The 20,955-nt window shown below is 45.9% G+C and overlaps 1 protein-coding gene across 6 annotated transcripts in view; it reads right to left on the bottom strand.

Annotated features, from left to right (window-relative positions):
• Nucleotides 1–9,807: 9,807 nt before the first annotated feature.
• Nucleotides 9,808–20,955, bottom strand: part of CAMK2G (calcium/calmodulin dependent protein kinase II gamma) — a 125,106-nt gene continuing 113,958 nt past the window's right edge. For 2 of the 6 annotated variants that reach the window (XM_080621450.1, XM_080621452.1), the window contains 4 exons: nucleotides 16,857–16,932; nucleotides 16,266–16,360; nucleotides 14,908–15,153; nucleotides 9,808–12,575 (listed from right to left, as the gene is read on the bottom strand). In XM_080621450.1, the coding sequence (XP_080477576.1) occupies nucleotides 14,921–15,153; nucleotides 16,266–16,360; nucleotides 16,857–16,932 (404 nt within the window). In that variant the 3' untranslated portion in view covers nucleotides 9,808–12,575; nucleotides 14,908–14,920. The remainder of the gene's footprint in view (nucleotides 12,576–14,907; nucleotides 15,154–16,265; nucleotides 16,361–16,856; nucleotides 16,933–20,955) is intronic. The other 4 variants (XM_080621453.1, XM_080621454.1, XM_080621455.1 and 1 more) reach the window with 3 other exon arrangements.

Genomic DNA, 20,955 nt, shown 5'->3' with positions numbered 1-20,955 from the left:
AACCAAGCAAACACCAATTCCCACTTCTGTGGAAACAGATCTCATGACATTGCCCAGCATAAGCCACAAATATCTTGAGACGGTTCAAACTGCATTTGCAAGCTTATCAACCCCTTTGCATGTTAGTGTACTAAAAATACTAGAGCAGGCAAGAACGTGATGGAGGATATCTTCCTGATGCAGAAGATTAATTCATCATCCATGTCTACAGATTTCTACTGCATTTTTAATAGTGTACATATGGATTGCGTCTAGGGATCTATAGAACTTCCGTTCTGGATATGGGTCTATGCTGGATAACAGTCCCCAAACAGCAATTGCAAGAGGCCCGAGACCTTCAAATACCACTATGCAGAAAGAACAGTTAGGGCTCTGATGTACGTATTCCAGTAAATCTTTCAGTGGCATTTTAAGGCACAACTGTGCTCCACAGCTCTGCTGGAGATTCCTGCCTCCAGAGCAGGATCAGCAAGGAAGAAAGTCTGCCTGTACCTTCACTGCCGCATCACAGAGCCTGGAATCTCTGCTCCAGCGGCTGCAGCAGAGGCACGTATTCCCTGCTGGTTCCACTATAGCGGGAAAATAGCCAGTGCGAGGGCAGGGGGCACTGCTCAGAAAAAAAACAACCAGCCTTTGAGACTCCCAGGGCTGATGTCAGACCAGGCGTGAGCTGCACCAGCACACTGTGCCTGCACACTGTGCCGCTGCAGGCCAGAGGTGATGTGCCCTGGTGCAGGCATAATGAAACGCAGAGCCTCACCTTTTTGCATTATGGTCAATTAACCAAAGCAACTGCGTTCAGGAAAGTCACGGTGAATTTCCTAAAGACAGATAATGTTGCTCCGAGCCTTCTAAAAATACACTCCCAGCATTAGCTTTCTACCAGTCCTGTGCTGCTCGAAGCCTGTCAACAGATAACAGCAGCATCGTCCATGTATTTGCATTTAGTTGCAGGGACTGGAAAGACAGCTATAAAGGGAGAAACTTAACTCAAAGACCCCTGCATCAGCAACAGCTACAAGGCTAGAGAAGCAGAGAGAGCAAATAGGAGCATTCACCCCAATTAAGCCCAGAACCCGGGACAGACCCGGCACTCGTGCCCAGCACTGCTGCTGCAGACTGCTTTGTGTGCTGCTGCAGCATCACTGCCTTACACCCAGAAACTCCACTGCAGCTGCCTGTTGAGCTGGAAATGTGATACACTGCAAAGGTTGCTGACAGGCAGAGGCTTGTCTATAAAATATCCTGTAGCAAATTACATTACAGACTGGGGAAAAGGATTCAGAAGAGAGAGAATTGAAACACAACCTTATGAGTGCTAAATAAGACCAATTAAAACAGATTTGCTACAAGTGCTGAGGGATTTTGACCTGAGCTGTAATCAGGGATGGATATGCATTCCTTTAAAAGAGGAATATGAGAGATCATGTGTAAACAACTCTGCCAATTAAACCAAAACGGTATCTTATCTATGCAGCTCTGCTCAGCGAATCACCACATATTTCAGATATACCACAGAGAGATCTGAGATAGGCATTTAAACCTCTGAAGCAAGGCTCAGTGATGAGATAGGCTGTTGTTCGGGGCACATCCAAGCCTCAGCTGCTCCTGGGTATCAGCAACCCCACCACCACTTTTTTTTTTCTATTATTAAGAAGTGAGAGAATTCTAAATGCTAATAGAGAACTAGGCTCAGGCTCTTTTACTAGGTCACTATGTGAATTCTGATCAGACTGAAGGGTAGGCATCACAACAGTAAAACATGCCTACCTACACAAACCCAGGCAGCGCACAGCCCCATCACTGCATTACTAGATCTTGCTGAAAAACATGTAGCGTGTGAGTGCACATGGTCATGTCCTGATAAACATTCACAGGTACTATTGCACACCTTAAAACAGTGATTCTTAATTGCTCAGTACCACAACTCCATTTTGCTGTCAGATGCCCCACAACTCCTCTCTCCTCATAGCCAGCAATACCAGAGGGCACGACTGCCCCCGCTTTCCGCTCTGACACCAGCTCAGAACCCAAACCCAAGAGCAAGAGTCATTTCTGCAACTGGAGCAAAGAATCTGACATGAACAGATACACCACTACTTCTGCTCTGTGTCCTCGCTCCGCAGCGCATTTTCAAAGAGAGCTCCTGCTCTTCAGAGATTTACAGTACTTACTAGTTCAAAACCACATATACACAAATGGGCTGAAAAGCATTGAAACAGAGGAAGAAAAGACATATTAGAAACCACATTCGAGAAGCAGCAGTAAGAAAAACAGTACCATGGACTTTGGGAAGAGCAAAAATTAAATGGGAAGAACAAACAAAAGGAGGAATTTGAAATGAGGAAGAACATTTTAAGAAGAATGCTGCAAGCGTACAAGACAATGACCCTAAGAGATATGTACTTGTTCACAGCTGCTGACAGTGGAAAAGTTTTAGAACATTTCATGCTTGTTGCCAGATTCAAGCACAGAGTTTTTCCACTGGCTCAAATCTGGTCTAGTGGAGTCAGGCTGCTTTTGGAAACAGCAAAAGCTCTTCACACAGCGCAATCCCTTTTGTGTGGTGTGAAGTACAAACAACATAGTCTTTCTAGATCCAATCCGCCAGGAGTTCCATCTGTAATCTTGGTGCCATGAAAACAGCTGCCCTGAGAAGCCTGGTGCAGAAACACCACCAACCCCACTGTGGACGGAGCACCCGGGTGTCTCTGCACGGCAGCCCTATGGGCTCAGCTCTGTGACTGCTTACCGGTGCAGACACAGAACCGGCTCATCTGGACAATGTGAGCAAGTGTGGGAACCCACACAAACTCTTGGGGCTAATGCTGAGATTAGAACTATTTCTGGGTCCCAGGGTGGTTTTGTACACAAGGTATCCCGCTGTATCGGCACTACCTAGATTTCTTCATCATGCAAACCTCTCCAGGCCAATTACCACAGGTAATTGAATTGAATGCATGTACCCTGAAAAATTCATCAGAGGTTTCTAGTTTACCTCTTTGCCACAAAGGGCAAGGTTATGCTTCTTAAACAGAAATGCACACACAATTAACAACTGGGAATGCTTCTTTAGCAAGACTGCTCACAGAGAATCACAGCGCGGAGCAGCGCAACTTGTGGTTGCATTCAGATAAATGATATCTTCCCACTTCTCATTTGGGCAACACAGAATTTATTCACTCTTGCATGAGCAAACAGGGGTGTCTCGTGCTTTATTTACCACTTTACCACTGCATATGTGTTTTAATAACTTAAGAATGGGAAACACTAGAGGAACGACTCCTCAGTTCCATCAGCTTTTCCCATCAAACATCATTATTTGTTGCACATTCACTCTACCACGCCGGTACCCGCCGCCGGCCTCCCGTGAACACAACCCGCAGCAGAAGTGTGTGCGGCACACGCAGTCCAGCTGCAGCCGCATGCCGGGATATGCACATCACTTGTCCCGGTGCACACCGACTCACTCGGTCCGTGGCGTTCGACGCCGCACCAAGCCGTTCGCAACGCACCGCCGGGGGTAAACAAAGCCGGAGGGCGGCCCGGCACAGGACCGTGCGGACAGGTTAAGAGGCGGCTCCGAGGGCCAGGAGCCACAGCAGCTGCCGTGGGGAAGGAGTCGCTGCCCCGGGCCGCGCGTCGGCTGCTCGGCGCCCGCGAACCTCATCAGGGCACGGCGGCAAGACCTCCGGCCCCGGGCGCCGCCGCCAAACGGGGCCGCCGAGGAAGGACACGGGCGCGCCGCGGGGAGTCGGCTCCCGGCGAGGCCGAGCCCCCCTGGCCGCACAGGTGGCTGTCGGACAGGGGACGCGGCGCCTCAGGAGCGGGGGACAGCGCCCTCCCCGCCGCCTGCCCCAGCCCGCCCCCCCCGGCGGCGGCTGCAGCAGCTCTCCTCCCGCGGCCCGATGTGGGGCCCCGCACAGCCCGCTCCGCCCGGGACGGCCGGCACACAACTTCCCCTGCCCCGCAAGCGCCGCTAGCCCTCTCTCACCGCCCCCCGAACAGAGCTGAGCCGAGCCGGGCCGCGCCGCGCCGCCACCACCCCGCTACCCTCCTCCTGCACCTCACCTGCCTAGGGAGGCCCCGCCGGGCGGGTGGCTGGGCAGGGCACGGCTCCCAGAGGGCACGCGTCCCCCGGCGCCGAGGGGAGCTCTCAGGCCGGCTGCGGCCCGCCGGCTCCCGGCCGCTGGGCGTCCCTCCGGCCGCTGGGGGAGCCGCCGCCGCGCCACTCCGCCGCCATCTTCCGCGCGGAGGAGGGGCGGCAGGCCCCGCCCTCCCCCGGGCCAGAACGGTGCGGCCGGAGCGGGACCCCGAGGGACGGCAGGGGAGGGGGGCCCGGGAAGGGCCGGGCCAGCCCGGGGGTGCTCGCAGCATCGCCGGCGCTTGCCGCTCCTGAGACGTGTTGCGGGTTGCGGTTGTGCAGTGGTTGGGGTACGGGAGACTGGGCGGCAGGGCCCAGTGCAGCCGCCGCTGTCCGTCCCGGCGGCGCGGAAGGCGTGGGATGCCCGGCAGAGCGGCCGGCAGGGATTGACACGGCTGTAACATGCCCTGCGGCAGGAAAACCACCACACGCACGGTGCAATTTCCTACTTGGAACGATGGAGAAAATTGCAGTAGGAAGCCAGAATGGGATGTGGAGCCACATCACAGGGACTTTTGCACTCAGCAGAGGATGAGGGAAGTGAACAACAGCCTGGAAGTCCCTGAAACCATGCTCCTGCTTCTCAATCTGCTACACAGAGAGCACCCACACTGCTATGGAGGGGCAAAACTTCCGTGACACGCTAGCAAGAATAGGGCCTGGATAGTCGCAAACAGCAGAACTGGCTGGTGGTGGATGAGGAGCAAGCCAAGGGAAAGCAGGTGCTCAAGGCCTCACCCTGGCACTGTGCCACTTCCCATGCTGCAGTCCAGCACTCTGGCTCACTCCCAAGAAACCCACAAAAACACAACACAAGATGAAAGTTTACTGTATATGAACCTGATCCTGCATTGAAAAGTCAAAAAAGCTTGAAGGTCACTGCTTTTGGATGCATCTATAGAGGTCTTTTAATCTTCAGCTCGTCAGTTTGTACCTGAAGCACTGACCGTGCTGCTGCAAACCTGTTAACAGGAGTATCAAATAGCCAAAGTAAAGCAGGCAAAGCAATGTGCTATCAGATCTTCATGCAGTTCAAAAGCCTGTTCTGCTTCTGGCCAACAGCACCCCCACCTCAACAGAAGGTGATGAGGCAGCTGCTCCCACCACCTGCAACCAAGGCTACTGTCCCATCACACCAGCTCCACACACCACCAAAATACCCAGCAGCATGTATGTGAACACATGACTGCATTTCTATGCAGTGAACCCAAACACATGCCACGGTGCTTACACCTCACACTAATATTGTCCCCAGCACACAGCCAGCCTGAAGCATGGCAGCAGCAGGTGAGACCCAATCCACCACAGAGCTCACACTTTCAAAAACAGCTGAGCAAATCTGAGCCAACACACGGAGTCTGGGGCAGTTCGGCGCTTCGTGTCATGTGCTTGTAGCATTTATGATGCACTACTACGTTCTGTGAAACTGGATTTACTGTTTCAAACCACAGTTTGATATTTTGGCATAAAGCTTTTCTGGTAGTTCTCCCTCTCTCTCCCAGTCCAACCAATCTCAGTTACACTGAGGGAGGAGAAAAACGGGCAGGAGTATACATTGTTCACTATAGTACACCATAGAGGTACAGCAGTACTGGCTTGAAATTCCATTTACATCTGCAGTGACAGAAACCACCCTGAGACATGCCCCATCTCTCCAAACCCCTCCTTCCTCAAACTATCACAGAAGAATTTACCTGCCTTCCTTGTCATTTCACCACATCCCAATTTCAATCCCTGTATCGTCATTGTCTTTTTGACTACCTTGTATGTTGTTTCCTCTACTCACTTGCAAGATGGCCTGAAATCCATCTCGTATCTCCGCTCTCTTCACAAACACCAGCTTCCTCGTACTCCAAACCACTCCGAGTGCTCGGCTTTATTGCCTTCCAGGCTATCGTATTGCTCTGTGCCTCTATCTCTCAGCACATACAATCCCTGCTAACATTGCATTTCTCTGAAGCAACTCCTTCACCTTCTTAAGGTTACGTAAACAAACAAACAAGTAATCCTTCCATGAATATTCAGGACAAAACTAAGTTTTAGTGAATCTTTCTATTTCCCCACTTCTATTGAAGTTTTCATGGGGCAGGAAGCCTGTTTCTTTCAAAAGGGAGGACTGAAGCATAATGCTGTATAAAAAAGCTCAATGAAGAATTCCTGATATAGGTATGGAAGATACTGAATTATAATAGATTCAAATGTGTTCAAACCTGCTGACTCCTGATGTTTAAAATAATTTCAGCATTAATACTATTTAGAATGAACAAAGCTGAAATCTGTTTGCAATTCTTAAAAACATTTAAGACAATCTATCTCAAAATTTGGGTCCTTTTTTTTATACAGAAAAAATATGTTAAATTCAAAGCAATGAATTTCAAACGGCCCCCCAGAGTAGACTTATCCTTCTCCAAGTACTTATATTTTTTTTTGCAGTTTATTTTTAACTTCTAGACATATAGTAAGAAACAAATAATTGCTTTCTGGAACAGGAACAACCACACAGCAGTAGCACTGCTATAACTACTGATAAACCCTATAGGATGTTCCAATGTAAACAAGGCCCCTGAAGCACAGCCTTGATGCCATTTTTGCAGGCTCCCCTCTGTTGGTATGAGCACTACACTTTTCCACAGAAACACAGGAAAATAAATCATGACAAGACAGTATTTTATCCCAACAAGAACCGGCCAAATCCCAGCTCTGCCAATATGCAGTTGTATGATGCATTAACTAAAAGCTTTTCTACAAGTAAATGTAATCCTGCCCATCCATTCATAGATAATTATGGTGAGTAAAAGTATGTAAATTGTCACTGATTAGGGACAAGAACTTTTCCTTCTCTCCCCATTCACCTGTGCTTGAGAAGACCCCACTGTGGCACAAGGAACTTTCAGACTAAGATTTTATTTACTTAGTTATCCTTCACTGTGCCCAGGTTGCCTTAAACCCCACAAAACCTATACATTTCTGTTTCCTAATACTTGTTAAATAGAGAAGAAATTGCTTGCTTAAAATTCTTCATACTACTACACACCAACCACTAAATTCCTATTCCTCACTGGCATGCAGGTAGGGAATTCCTGTAGGTGAGGATTTCTCAAGCTCTAAGGATCTCAAGGGAAAAATTCATAACCCTCCGCTCAAGCCATTTTAAGTGCCCCCAAAGGACAATCTTTCCCAACTCTAAAATAAATTTGTACCAATCTCAAATAAAAGAGCATTCCACATTGCATCAGTCTGCAGTCCCAAACCTTTCAAATTCTCCAGGGGATGGGGGGGGTGTGTGTGTGGGAAGAAGTGGAGAAGCTATGTGTGATGCGTAGCAGCAATACTACCCAGCTGCTCTGCATCACTGCTCATCAGTCTCTACAGAGGTCAGTCTACTTATCTACACAGAAAAATGAGAAAGCTGAAGCACACAAGCGGCTCCTCTGCAGTCACCCTGCAAAGCCATAGCAAAACCAGATCACAGATCTCCTGGTCTCTAGTCAAACGCTCCATCCACTTATCTATGTTATCAGTTGCAAGTAAGTAAAAGACAACAGTGTTCATAATAAAATGTAAAGAATATCAACAATCGAGGTCTAATTCTGCTCATGTTTCTCCCCACATCTCATACATACTGCATCATAAAAGCATCCTGGCAGACTTTGTGCTGCTAGCCCTGCAAGTGAGAGCAAACCAATCCTAGCTTAAAGGGAAATCTGATTTGGGCACAAATAAAAGCTCCCATCAATCAGGTCTCCTGCAGAGTAATCAACGTATGTATACAGGCATGCATGTGCATATATCAGAGAGGAAATGGGATGACAACACTTAGAAAACCACTCTCAGATGCTTCTTTTAGGGTACGAAGATGGCAAAATGCCATCCAACAGGAAGAACAGATTTTAACCAGATAGAGCATACTGGAAAATACATTTCTGGGAATACTGCTGCTTGATAGCTCAGCTTGGAGCTGTCACATTGCAGATAAGTACCATTCCCAATCCTACTGTCAGGAACCCTTTTTGGAGCAGATTCTATCCCATTTTTCAGTGCCCCTGCCTCAAACTAATAGACTACTTGCAAGTGGAAAAGGCACATACAGTACAGCTTAAATAGAACACCATCACCTTTTTTTGCAATGCACTTAAATCACACACATACGCAGGAACAATCTGAAAGGGCCCATATATATGCTACATAAGTAATCTTGACATAAACATTAGTCTGATTATTGTGCTTTCAGTAAGTGTTGCAATTACTCTTGTCCCGGTTAAAAGAGCTACAAAGAACATGGGAAATCATCACTAACTTTATGGGTATCTTCCTAGTGCGTATCAGATCCTATTGCAACATTTCATCAAATCATTAAGATATGATTAATTGCTTCAGGAGAGACCTTACCTGATAAGTGATGCTGCCTTAGATGTCAGAAATGACAGCAGAACGTTTTTTTTTGCTGCTGTAATAGCGGGAACTATCTCCTCTAGCCATGAACAGACTGTCTCCAGTCCCAGTGAAGTTACCTTCTCCCTTTAACCACTAAGGACAATTTTCCTCCTGTTTCATCAGACAGCGAAAGCAATCATCTCTTTAAGCAGCAGCAACTGACACCTATTTACTAGGTAATTGCTGCAGTTAAAGGAGATTAGGCACAACTGAACTCTTTCCTGATAAAGCAAAGCCACCACCTCTCACCTGCAGTTTCCCAGCTGCACCTGGGAAGACCTCAGGGGAGCAGGAGGCCAGCCAAGCCTGCCAGACTGAGGCACGAATGCTGGCTAGAGCCCCCAGTACCAAACCAAGATACGTATCCCCTACAGGAACTGTGCCAGACCCGACACACACTAAGCTGCCACAAGGCCAGTGGTAGCAGGAGATGCAGAAAAGCATGCAGGGGTCTGTGTCCCAGTGACAGCCATGCTTCTCAGCCCAGCTGCGCAGGGGTCTCAGCAGGAGACAGCAGCACACACTGCAGGCTCTCACTTAAGAGAGCAGTGTGAACACTGCAAGGTAGGAAATGAGAGAAAAATGCCAAAGCAGCAAAGGGCTGAGTGCAACAAACCCTACCCAAGCAAGCATAAATGACATGCCTCACAAGAGACAGTATAGAAACAAACCAGGCTAAATCCAGCCAACTTCTAGCAGTGTACGCATGATTTTTTAACAGACAAGGCAAATTTGTACAGGTGAGTGGTTGATCTGTGCCTCTGCAGGAGCATCCCATCTAGGACATAAAATATGCTAGCTCACAAATATAAGAGCTGCCATGCAACTGGAGTTTGACATGTTTACGTCAGGCAAACCTAATGGCATGACAGCTTCTCCCACAGAGTCTGAAATATTGTGAGGAAAACAAGACTAAGAAAGGAAGTAACAGCATGGGCTTGCCACGGGTTAGGCTACCAGGAACAGAAAGAACATCTCCCTAGTATCCCATGGTCTGTCAGGGAAATGCCATAAAGTTCATTTTAACAGATTCTGTTGTCCCTTTGTCTTTACTAATGCTAGTATTCTTTCGTGTTAGGTATGGTACCACTTACCTTTTTTTCTTTCTAAACATGACATTTTTAAATCACTTGATTTACTGACACAAAAAAAAAAGTCTTTGTGGATTGATTCTTATCCCAGAAGTGCCAATTCCACATTGTTATTTGGTTTCAGAGAAAAACGTGACACTCAAAACTTTGCACTGTTTAAATGTTATTTTATTAAATATCTTCAGTTCAAGGTTTCATTGTAACAAAGCTATGAAGGTTCTACCAACATTCAGACCAAACAAACAAACACTAGCTAACTTTAATTATTTCTATATCATGCAAAAATTCTGCATCAAATGCCTTCCATTTCCTGTTTAAAATGTGATATTTATAATATATATTATATAGATGCTTATATTAGCCCCGTAAGAGAACATTAAGAATGCTAAAGGTGTACAGCTGTGTTTGATAATGGCCATACCAAGCTAAGGTTCTCATTAACTTAAAAGGAAACAAAACAAACAAAAAAAACCCAAAGGAGAGTTTGTCTCCAAGACTGTGCAAAACCAAAAAACAGTTCTCTTCTTTTAAAATTTCCTCTGAAAGATGCAGATACTTAATACATAGGGTTCTTTTTAATTATTAATAATCATCAGGAAAAGAGACAAGTAAGATCAGACCTAAAGAAGGCATGCATAATGTTCTGTCTTTATCTTTTTTAAAATGGCATTAATTGTAATCTCCTGTTTGCTCTCTCTTTGTGGCTTAAAACAAAAAAATCTGAATAAAATATCAAGGCTTTTAACTCTTCCACTTCACTCACTGGCTTAGTGCTGTCTTAGAAATGGTTCGAAATAATAAAATCTAGTGTTTGCCCCCCATAGGTTCAATTCCTACACTCTTCCCTGGGGTGGTGGACGAAGAAAAGGATATCTACTCAGACAAAACTGGGAAGCGTGGATGGTCTTTTCCTGCATCGTGGGTTAGCTGATCTAATCTTAGTGTGGGATAGCACCTCTCTAACAAAAGGAGCAGAGCTATTTGTTGCAAAGCGACAGCTCCACTTTGTGCAACAGCTTTTATTTTCTGCATTCTCTTAAATAAGGATTAAATTTCCAAATTGGCTTTCTTCTCTTCCATAGTCTGTAAAAAGGTTGCCTCATACTTAGTGTGCTGACAATGTAATCACTTCAACTCCCTTGAAAGATCCAAAAAATGAATAGGGGGAGACAGAAATTCAGGTAAAATCCTATCCCAACTTCTGCAAGTGATGCCTTCCCTTGGTCGAAACAACTCCTATCAGGGTCCACCAGAAGGCCATTTTCTTCTTGGGGCTAGGCTCCCTCCTTGATAAGGTCAACAAAACACTTCCACATTCCCCACCCAATGAATAAAGGAACTGGACTCCTTTTACAACAAAGAAAAGAAAGGAAGATGAATTGGCCCAAAGGACAAACATCAGATCACATGTGCTAATTCCCTTTCCCCTCTGCTTCATGAGGTATCCTCTAACACCCAGAGGCAACACAGGGAGGTGGCCTGGAGTCCTTCCCCTATGGTTTTTGAGGTTCTGATCTGATAGTTTTCTGTGTTACAACATCACTGTAAAAAATAGAAAAATTACCCAAATAAACACTAGGAAACATGACACTTACAAACATCAGATGGGTTAGTGGTGGGGAGAAGCACCTGGCTGGGGCTGCTGGCTCCAACTGCTATTCTACTCGGAGACCAAACAAATCAAACAGGAGGCCAGGTAACCCCTTTAATTCTATGGGTGCATATATTTCAGTATAAAAAACACACGCTATTTATGCCTCATATAGGAGTGTATGTGCAAGTTTTCATGAAGAACATAACACTAAGTTTTTTGTCTGCTTCCTAAGGAACATGTGTTCTGCAGCACTCTGGATCCCAGCTACACTAGTAAAAAGGAAACAAAAATTAGAAAATCCCATACATATACCCTCTTCCTCTAAAATCTCTGCTCTTAACGCAATGCTTTTTTTGTCCTGTTAAGATTAAATAAGCTGGCTTCAAACCCCCACGTTTGGCCAGGTAGTGGCTGTTTCTAAAACCATATCTCTGAAGAGCAAGCTTCTATTTAAGTTCTATTCACTTAAACCCCTTTTTTTAAATTCCTACTTCCACCTTTAATTTTAAATCAACATCCCATTGTCGGGTTGTTTTCTAATTAAAAAAAAAAAGAAGAAAACAGAAACAAGAAAACAAAATAAAAAGAAAGTCTGTTCTGGGATCCAGCAGCCAAGCAACCAGCTTTCTGTAGCGTTCTTGCTGTGCAGATATCGAAGAAGCAGCAGGCTGAAGTCAGTCTGCTGGGCAACAGGAAGAGAAGCGCCTCCTCTTTTGTGAACCCCAGTCTTCACACTGGCTCCTCTGGGGTCTCCTCCTCGCCACCTCTCATGGATTGAAGCAGCAGCACAGCCTGAATGTGATGTTACCTTCCACCATGGCGTTGCGGAGCACCGTTCAGCCATCCGCTGCTCAAGCCGCCTCCTTTTTTGCTCTCCCTCTCTCTTTCTCTCTTCTTCACTTTTGCTTTCCCCCTCACTTAATTTCTGAAAGATGTTCCAGCTGCTGCCATTTCCTTAGCCCTGGGGGAGGGGGCACGTTGGATAATCTGTCATTTATTTAGCATTATTCCTGTTCTTTATTACTTTATACAAACAACATGTCTTTTTTTTTCTTTTTTCTTTTTTTTTTTTCAGATTTAAAAACACCTTCGTACAGCAGAAACAGACACGATGGATCCATGGAAAACAACAGAAAGGCAGCGCCTGGAGCATCAGATGCATGCAGGGTTTCGTGCATTTGGCTGCTGCCTGTTTGTAATTTGTATTTATTTTTTTAACGTCAAAACAGACATGACCGTTGCTGTCACTCAGGCACTCCAGAGCTGCTTGCTAAGAAGATATTGCCCTCCAGCTGAGTATCTCCACAAGTTGCTGCAGTCAGGAAGAAGTAGTGTCCACCCAGAAAGGAGAGGGGAGAACAGGATGGAAGATGGAAGGAAATAAAGCCAAACATTAGCTGTACACAATTAATGAACCAAATTTTCTACAGGCTAATTAATTGGTGTAGGCAGAAACCCTTCCTACCACAACACAAACTGGGGCTTGTGAGAAGAGCCCTGAAGACAAGAGGCACACACCTACCCTCCAGTGAAAACAAACTACTTGCTAAAATCAGTTACTTGCACGATTAGAGCAGACTGAGCCCACTATCTAATAGTGACATCCCAGAAATTGAAGCAGTTTCCAAAGACATTCCTGAGGCTGTGATCCTACAGAATAATTTCTGCCTCACTTCACATTGGCTTTTGCCTTGATCTGAAAGGTTTCCTTTGGTGTTTTCTTTGGTTTGTTTAAGTCTTCAGAAATTTTGTCTCACGTTTTTAATATTTAAGCAGCCCTTTTTTTTCCTCCCCTCTCTCCTTACATGGAAATCCTCTGATTAACCTCAAACTTCTTTTATAGCTGCAGTTTCCTTTTAAGATGACTTACTCAAAACTGAACTCTGCCTTCCAGGTGAGGACAAACCACTGATTTATGTTTAAGCATTCTTATTCACCTCACTCATTCTTCATCCTTACCCTTTACTGCACATGGCCAATGGTGCTCCTAAAGGATTCAATGTGTTCAGATGGGGGCTGCCCACACTGACCCCACTCGTAATTGCACATGGTTACACCTTCTTCAGAACTGAGAAATGCATGCAAGTATTTCAGCTTCAATTTAGTTTATAGGTTTTTTAAAATACTCTTTCAACCAACATTTTGTGGTTTGGAAATGGTTTCTGCTCTGCAATTTTCAAAAAACCTCCAGCACATACTTTTGGAGGAGGTGCAACATTTCACCAGCCAAGTCAGTGAAATATACCTCTTCCGTAGCAGCTGTGACTCTCCATTCCTAAGCTTCCTCAGAATTCCTAGGCACAGTCACTGAGCCATACTGATCTTTAATAATTTCTTATGCATCTTTTTTGGACTAAAGCCGTGACAGAAGTCTCCCTCAACATCTCTGATGAAAACTGACGCAAGTAAGTTATGTTTTGTTTCCCTGTAAAGGCTTTATCCTTCTCATTGCCTTACTCCCTTGAAATTCAGCTGATGGTCCAGCTCTCTTGAAGGCTTCCCTGCTTCTTGTGTCCCCGACTGGCTTTTCCTTTTCAAATTTCACCTGTGACCTCTGCAGTTTGCTTGTGATAGTTCACATTCCTTTCCACTGCCTTGAGTAAGGTTGAATCCCTCACAACATTGTCAGAATAAAAACTGCTCTTACTGCTCAAGCAGCATGCAGGATTAGGACTCAAATAGTAACTATACTTGAATGGGCCATCCTCAAAGGAGCACGAAGCAAAAATGCTTGTCTCACAGGTGTAGGGTTTTTTTGTTTCCCTTTGAATAGAAAATCTTAGTAAAAAGATCCTAACATTAGGAAACTTAGATCTTTAAAATGAAAGTGACATATACTTCAGCATAAAATGAAAGGAGGCAGAAAGACTTTGTACATCTAACTAAAAGAAACCAGAAAGGCAATAAACAAGAATGCCTAAATGCTGCAGAAGTAAATGGATCTGCTGTCCTTCAGGAGCAAGCAGCAATCATTTCCTCAAGTCAGATTTTGTAATTGAAGTTTCCTCCAACGCTGAACTGTGGTAAGATAGCTGGGAATATTTTAAATCCTCTGATATTATCATTTGTTTAGATTTTTTTTCTTCCTTGAGTTTTCTCAACATTATACACTAAATACCTTCTAATCAGGAAATCAATAGTAAAATTTTATGTGACATCTTCACCCTTGTGGAATAGAATTTTTTTCTGTATGGATTTTACAATATCCTCTCTTAGAATATGACATTCTCATTAAAAAAAAAATCCCTGAAATCATCCCCAGCGTGTAAGGGTAGATCCCTGACATCCCTGGGAAACAGCAAACCTGCACACAGCATGAGATACTCTTCCTCTCTGCTCTGGATTAGCACTCTGTCAGAGACAGAGCTAAGTACCTGGGAGGAAGCACTGCTGCCACAAGGGTAAAAATAAAAGCTCAGAACAACCATCTGGCACATGACTCCAATTCATCAGGCAGAAAATCCTACTGAGTCCAGAGGACAGCACATACAGAAAGGAACACCAACTGACCAGCAGAAGTTTTTAGCCTACGGACAACTAAAACCAGTTCTCCCACAGCCAGTTAAACAACCTTGAATACTGAATTACCACATGCAGCAGCCTTCTCTGTGTGTATGATGTATGCTTTCCCTTGCAATCCATACCCGTATTTGATCCTCACTGGAGAGGTGCTGCAGGAGCTCCAGAGCAGTGGTAGTGGACATTCAGCCACTTGCCATCTCGGCGGTGCCAGACGCGGGTCTCTTCAGACTGCGTGGTGCGGGGCCGGCCTTGGCCATCAATGTACTGTGTCAGGCGGATATATGCAATGCAGGCAGCATCTTCACCAATGACATGGACATGGGGGTTCAGGATGGTGGTGTGTATTGGCTTGCTGTTCTTCGACAGTACTGGCAGAACATACAAATCCATCAGCTTCATTTTACTACTAAAAAGCAACGGTCCTCAGCATTCTTCAACATCTTCTGTATTCTACTCACCTGCTGCTGGATTCTGGGATACAATAAAAATTGCTCCTGCAATTTTCCAGGCAAAATCCAAGTAATTCTTTCCTCATCACCTGTTCCTCTCTTTAGGAACTGCACACTTATTATTGCTTACAATACCCTGACCTCTTTGCTCCCACTTCTTCTGCAAAGCATACTTGCCACATTTTCATCAGGGCTGCTATCACTTTGGTTATAGGAAAAGATCTTTTAATTACATAACTATTACAAAGGAGTCAATAATCAGGAGATCTTTAAGACAGGCCTGCATTAAATATGAAGAAGCCTCAAAGAAGTGTAAAAGTCACTCCTGAACAGGCTTTTCAGACAGACAAAGTCTCTGCATATTTAAAGCACTAGGAATTGCCTATACTAAGGACTTTGATCTAACCCCCCCAAATAAAACAAACTGAACAGCTCAGGATTTAAATTTCAATTATCCCATCCTGTGGAGACATCCAAGAAGGGAGGCAAATCCACTAGTATAAATGATAGCATTCCTCCCAACTCTCTTTTTCCCACCCCAGGCTGACAAGGTGACCCTTGTATCCACATAACAGGTTCATTAGGTGTTAGAGATCTGAAACCATCCAGGGAAAGCTGAAGGCGTGACTGATTTGTGCATGACTATTTTTATGTCTGACCCTTCAGTGTGTCTACTGCACAAATACAAGTTGTTACCATTAAAATATGCTCATTTTTTTCCATTTCTGTATCAGTAGGAAATCCGGTGCCCCAAACTCTTAACACTCCTGCAGTTCATGCTTACAAAACATTTGCACCAGACAAACTGTATGCCTACGGTGAAGTGATCTGGAGCTTAGAATTGAAATCGTTGCTGAAAAGGTTTTTGAGAGAAATCATGCTGACTCTTATGGATGCATCATAACCCATGCAAAATCAAGTTCTTGCTGGTTCTGATAGCCAGTAAAAACAAGGGCAATTTCCCCCCCAAAATGTGGCATAAAGGAAGATTAGAGAGAAAGCTGTTGGTGTTACCAATTCTACCCACTCACAGTTCTCAAAGTAAAACTTATGGAAATCCATTCCTTCAACCAGGTTCCCCAGTGCTTCAGGTTCAAATGAAGTCAAGCCAGGATCACAGATTTTTCTGCAAAGAAAAGCACCACAGGCTTACAGTCTGCATTTGAGTCCAAGGGCTATTTACACAGTGAAGTGCTGCTATGGTGTTTGACTCATACCCTGTGTTCACCTAACTATTTCCCTAAGGAGTAAGTTCCTGGAGGACTCAGTCCTACTGCAGCAACACAGAGTTGGTCCTATTTGGCATTTCACATAAAACAAGCCTTTAGGTTTCTGGTTTTCTTTTATTCTCTTTCTGCCCATCTTTCTGCCCTTCCCCCTATTTTTCTTACAAAGCCAGGACATTTTCCTTTTGGACATGTTCCTGTTGCTGTTTTACACCTGACTTCTACTTGATGTTCATTTAGAGAGCTCTATCATATCCCTACTTCTAACTGATGGAGGCTAAAAAGCGTACAACTTTTCACCATCCCTGAGTGCATGGTGACAACTCATATCCAGGAGCCAGAACAACACTTGCACGCAAACTGATAAACAACCTGTCAGAAGACATCTGTACTTACGTATAAGCCTCAAAATCTCCATTGTTGATGGCTTCTATCAGCTGCTCTGTTATCTTAATGATCTCTTGCTTACGCACTGCAAACAAGAAGGAAGAGCAATTTAATTGTGCATAAGACTTCAGTGGGCACAGGGGGCTAGTGAGTGCTTCCTACAAGCAATTTGTGGAGCACCATTAGTCTAGATCACATAGAATGCTGCTTCCTGCATTCTGGACAGATGCAGTAATGACAGCCATCCACATGAGAGTGGGGGGGCAGTGATATGAAAGGAGAATGGTGATCCCATAATGCAGGGAGAAAAGAAATAAGGATGTCTTGTTAAATTTTTTCCTTCTAGAAAGGTCTGAGGCACCAGAGGTGTCTCCTAAATGACAGCCTGAGGTGCTTCTGGGGAGTCTGACCAATGAATGGTAGTGAATCTGCCAATGGGAAGCACTTGTTTGGAAGCTTAAGCTGTGGAAACCCACAGTAGTAATATACAAATGGCCACCACACAGGTCAAGCCAATTGGAAAAAGTCTCCCAACAACTTGCCTATCACCATCACCAACACCTCAGCTATTATGAATGCTGCAAACAAGCAACTGGGACATGTAGGGATGTCTTTCTGCAAGCTAGAAAGACAACCACAGCAGGATGGATGGGTTGGATGAGCAGGTCCTACCTATATACTAGGGCGCACTCCATTCTTCAGGCAGGTAGCTTCTGCCAGTCCCTATGGCACAATTCTTTTCAGCACTCTGACTGCACTGCCATTAACTCAAGCCAGCACACTGGACTTCAGGATGAATGAAGACAAGGGCTAGCTGTCTACTGTTACTTGGCTCTCTCTGGCTAGCACCTCTGTATTCTCTTCTCTTGGTTTCCCACAGCTGACTGCCCAGGCCTCATCTCCTCTGAGGTGTTCCATCACCCCTGCTGACCTCAAGAACTCTTAAAGTTTGGGTTGGCTCTGTTAAATAACACAATTCTAGTTCTAGGACTATATGTGCACCATCTATATGCCTGAGCTTATGTGCATACCCTCACATTTCTTCAGCCTTCCCCACACTTTTGCTGTAGTTAGAATATCCTGTATATTATACAAGCATTTAGGAGGTGCTCTAGCGTTATCTTTGTTACCAAATAATTTATAATCAAACCATCAGAAGCAGAATTTATGTGCCCTTACGCATCTAAAATGCAGGTGTCTGATATGGAATCAGCCACCTGACTGTTCCTCCTTTAGGCTCTGAAAGAAATAGGCACTTCTGGAAGTCTCACCTGAGACATCTCAGATGCCTATAATTAGGGGGATGGTGTTTAAATCCAACCTACCATCTTTAGATGTCCAAGTCAGGGAAGCCGAATTCCACCCTAAATGCCAGGAGATGCTAGTCTTAACTGCCCTCCCCTGTATATTTTAATCCACATATGTATCTCATCCCACCATTGATAAGTGCAGCTGAAGAACAAGAAGATGATAATCTCACTGGCTATGAAAGATGTTTGCACCCACTCTGGAAATCAGTGCAGAGAATTATACTACCCAGCCAGCCCCTACAGAAATATCTCAGAGAGCGGACAACTGGCTCATAACAGTAAGAGAGCTGTTTTTACCACTCAGGCTGTATACATTTCCACACTCTGAAAGATTCATACAGCAAATAGGTCAAAACAACACAGTGGGCTATGTCTATTGTGAAAAAAGTCCTTACAAGTAAGTTGTCTGGAATTGCTTCTGCATGAAGCAAGGCTCTACTTTTTGGACCTCCCTCCCATACAGAGCATACACCAACACGTGCAATGTCTGGAAGATGGGGTCCATGGGAAAGGCTCCATTTGGGAAGAGTGAAGAAAGAAATCTTCAGACTGCAGCCAACATGAGCTGACTCATCTCAAGGAGCCTGGCAACCCCAAGTGTCACGATGCAGCAGCATGCACCCTACCCTTCAACACAAGTCCATTCCATCAGACTGCTCGTCTTCTTGCTTTCACTACATGTCCCAGGCTACAACCAGCATACAGAAGGTGATCCGTTTTTCCCGAGGGACAGAGAACCTCAGAATGCCACAGGAGAAGGCGGCATTCACGCCTGCCACTCCTGATGAATTCATGGGGCCTCCTAACTTGCACTGCAGAGGCACAAAAGGGAGGCAAGCACACACCAGCACGGGTATGAAAGCGTGGATCATGGCTGTTGTACTGCCTTAGTTCTGAATAACCAGAGAGGCAGCTCTGCTGCCGGCCAGCCCTGTGCAGCCGCCTGCGGATGGGCACAAAGCGGCACGGCAGGACCCCGGGCAGCACTGCTGTTGGGACAGTTCAGTTCGGACACCAGGACGGCGCTCACAACCGGGCCCTCCCTTCTCTCGGCAGCGGGGCGCTGCCGGGCAGTGCCTAGGGCATCCCCGCTCCCCAGCACCGCGGCGCCCCCCGGCGGCCGCTGCCGCTCCCTGCAGCTGCCCGCGCCTGGCTGGCAGCGGCCGTGCCTCCCGTCGACTGCAGCCGGTCTCAGACTGAGCTCAGAGGGCGCTCCGTGCTGCCCCGGACGGACGAGGGGTACGGAGATGGAGAGAAGAAAGGAGAGGGGGCTTTACATCTACGGTAACTAGTATTAGTTGCACTACTCCACTACTGCTACCCAGCTGCTAACTTACACGGTGCATGGTTAAGTACAAAGGGAACTACTGGAGTTAGCAAAGGCTCCGACCGAGCACGCTCTAACTCCACTGTCTGCACTGGGCTGTCCCAGGCATGAAGCTTCTCTTCACAAGACTGCGTAGCTGCAAAACAAATGTAAGCGTTAAAATAATAAACAAACAAAACTAGAAAGCAAAATAAAAGCTAACAAATAAGTACAAACACACAGAGCCCCAACCTGGTCGACAAACAGGCACATCAACATTCCAGCAACCTCGACCTGCTCTCCTGCCTCTGCCACCCTTTGGCTGGGCTGGATCCTGCTCCAGGGCAACACCCTGGCACCAGTGCAGATGACCCCTCGCAGCACAGTAGGAATTGCACTAATGCCACAGGAGGTAGTTTGAGGGTGACCTAAAATACTGGTCAGAGTAGTGACAGAGCAGCATGAGGGCACGTACGAGATGCAGCTGATAGGGCATCCACATCACTGCAAATCTCAACCCGCAGGGGAGCAGTTTGAGAGACCCCTGCCTCACTTGGCAGAGAAGTGATTTGGCACTCAGCCTACCAAGCAAGGCCCTGCTATGAGCAAGAGGCACAAAGAAGTTAGTAAGAAAGCAGTGATGAACAGTTCACAGCCAAAAGGACTTCAGAAGAGATCGTTTCCCTTCCATTCCAGCTGGGCAAAACACCCTTCCCATTGCACCTCACAACCCAGCAGTCTGATGTCCTTAAAGTAACAGAGAGACTCCAGCTGCTGCATCATACGGGATATACTGGTGCTGTATGCAGGAAACCAGGGAAGGAAGACTGGAAGAGACAGAAGAGGGCATGCCTGTTCCTTCCTTCCCAGCCTGACCTCAACAGATTAAAATACTCAAGACACTCCCAACTCATGTTAGGGATCATTCCATTATAGCTTTAAGTAGGCAGCTAGCATGGTATGTCTGTGTACATAGGGGAAGGGCTTGGAAACCCACCTAGATTTTCTCCAGCTGACTAGCTTTTTTCATATCCATTTTCACCCACAGGCTCCTCTATGGAGGCAGCCAGTTCTGGAGAGATCATTCAGACGGCACTGTCTGTAACTAGCAGACTAACCACAGTACCAGCTAACTGCGCTAGCAAGACAAAAGGTAAAAGCTCACGACAGAGAAATGCCCCTCAGGGCCAACATTATCCAAGGATTTTCACTCAGAGCACCTGACAATGGATATGGAAATGCTATGGGATCTTCCAGTAGCCACAGCCTCTCTTCCAAGCATCCTTTAAGCAGTCTGTAAAAACCTTTTTTCCTTCCTTTTGTAACTGGTGAGCACCATCCATGTCTGGGGTGTTTAGAAGTTCTTGACAAACGAGATTGCATTCAGCCTTGCGCATCCCGTCAGCAGACCTGCACCACTGACCCCAATTACCACAAGGAAAACTAAGAGATGCTGTGACTTGCCCAAGAGCTCCCTGAAAGGCAGTAGGCA

Source organism: Psittacula echo, assembly GCF_963264785.1.
Source record: "Psittacula echo genome assembly, chromosome: 6".
NCBI classification, from domain to species: domain Eukaryota; kingdom Metazoa; phylum Chordata; class Aves; order Psittaciformes; family Psittacidae; genus Psittacula; species Psittacula echo.
Note: the sequence above shows the minus strand (reverse complement) of the source record. Positions and strands in the feature narration are given on the sequence as shown.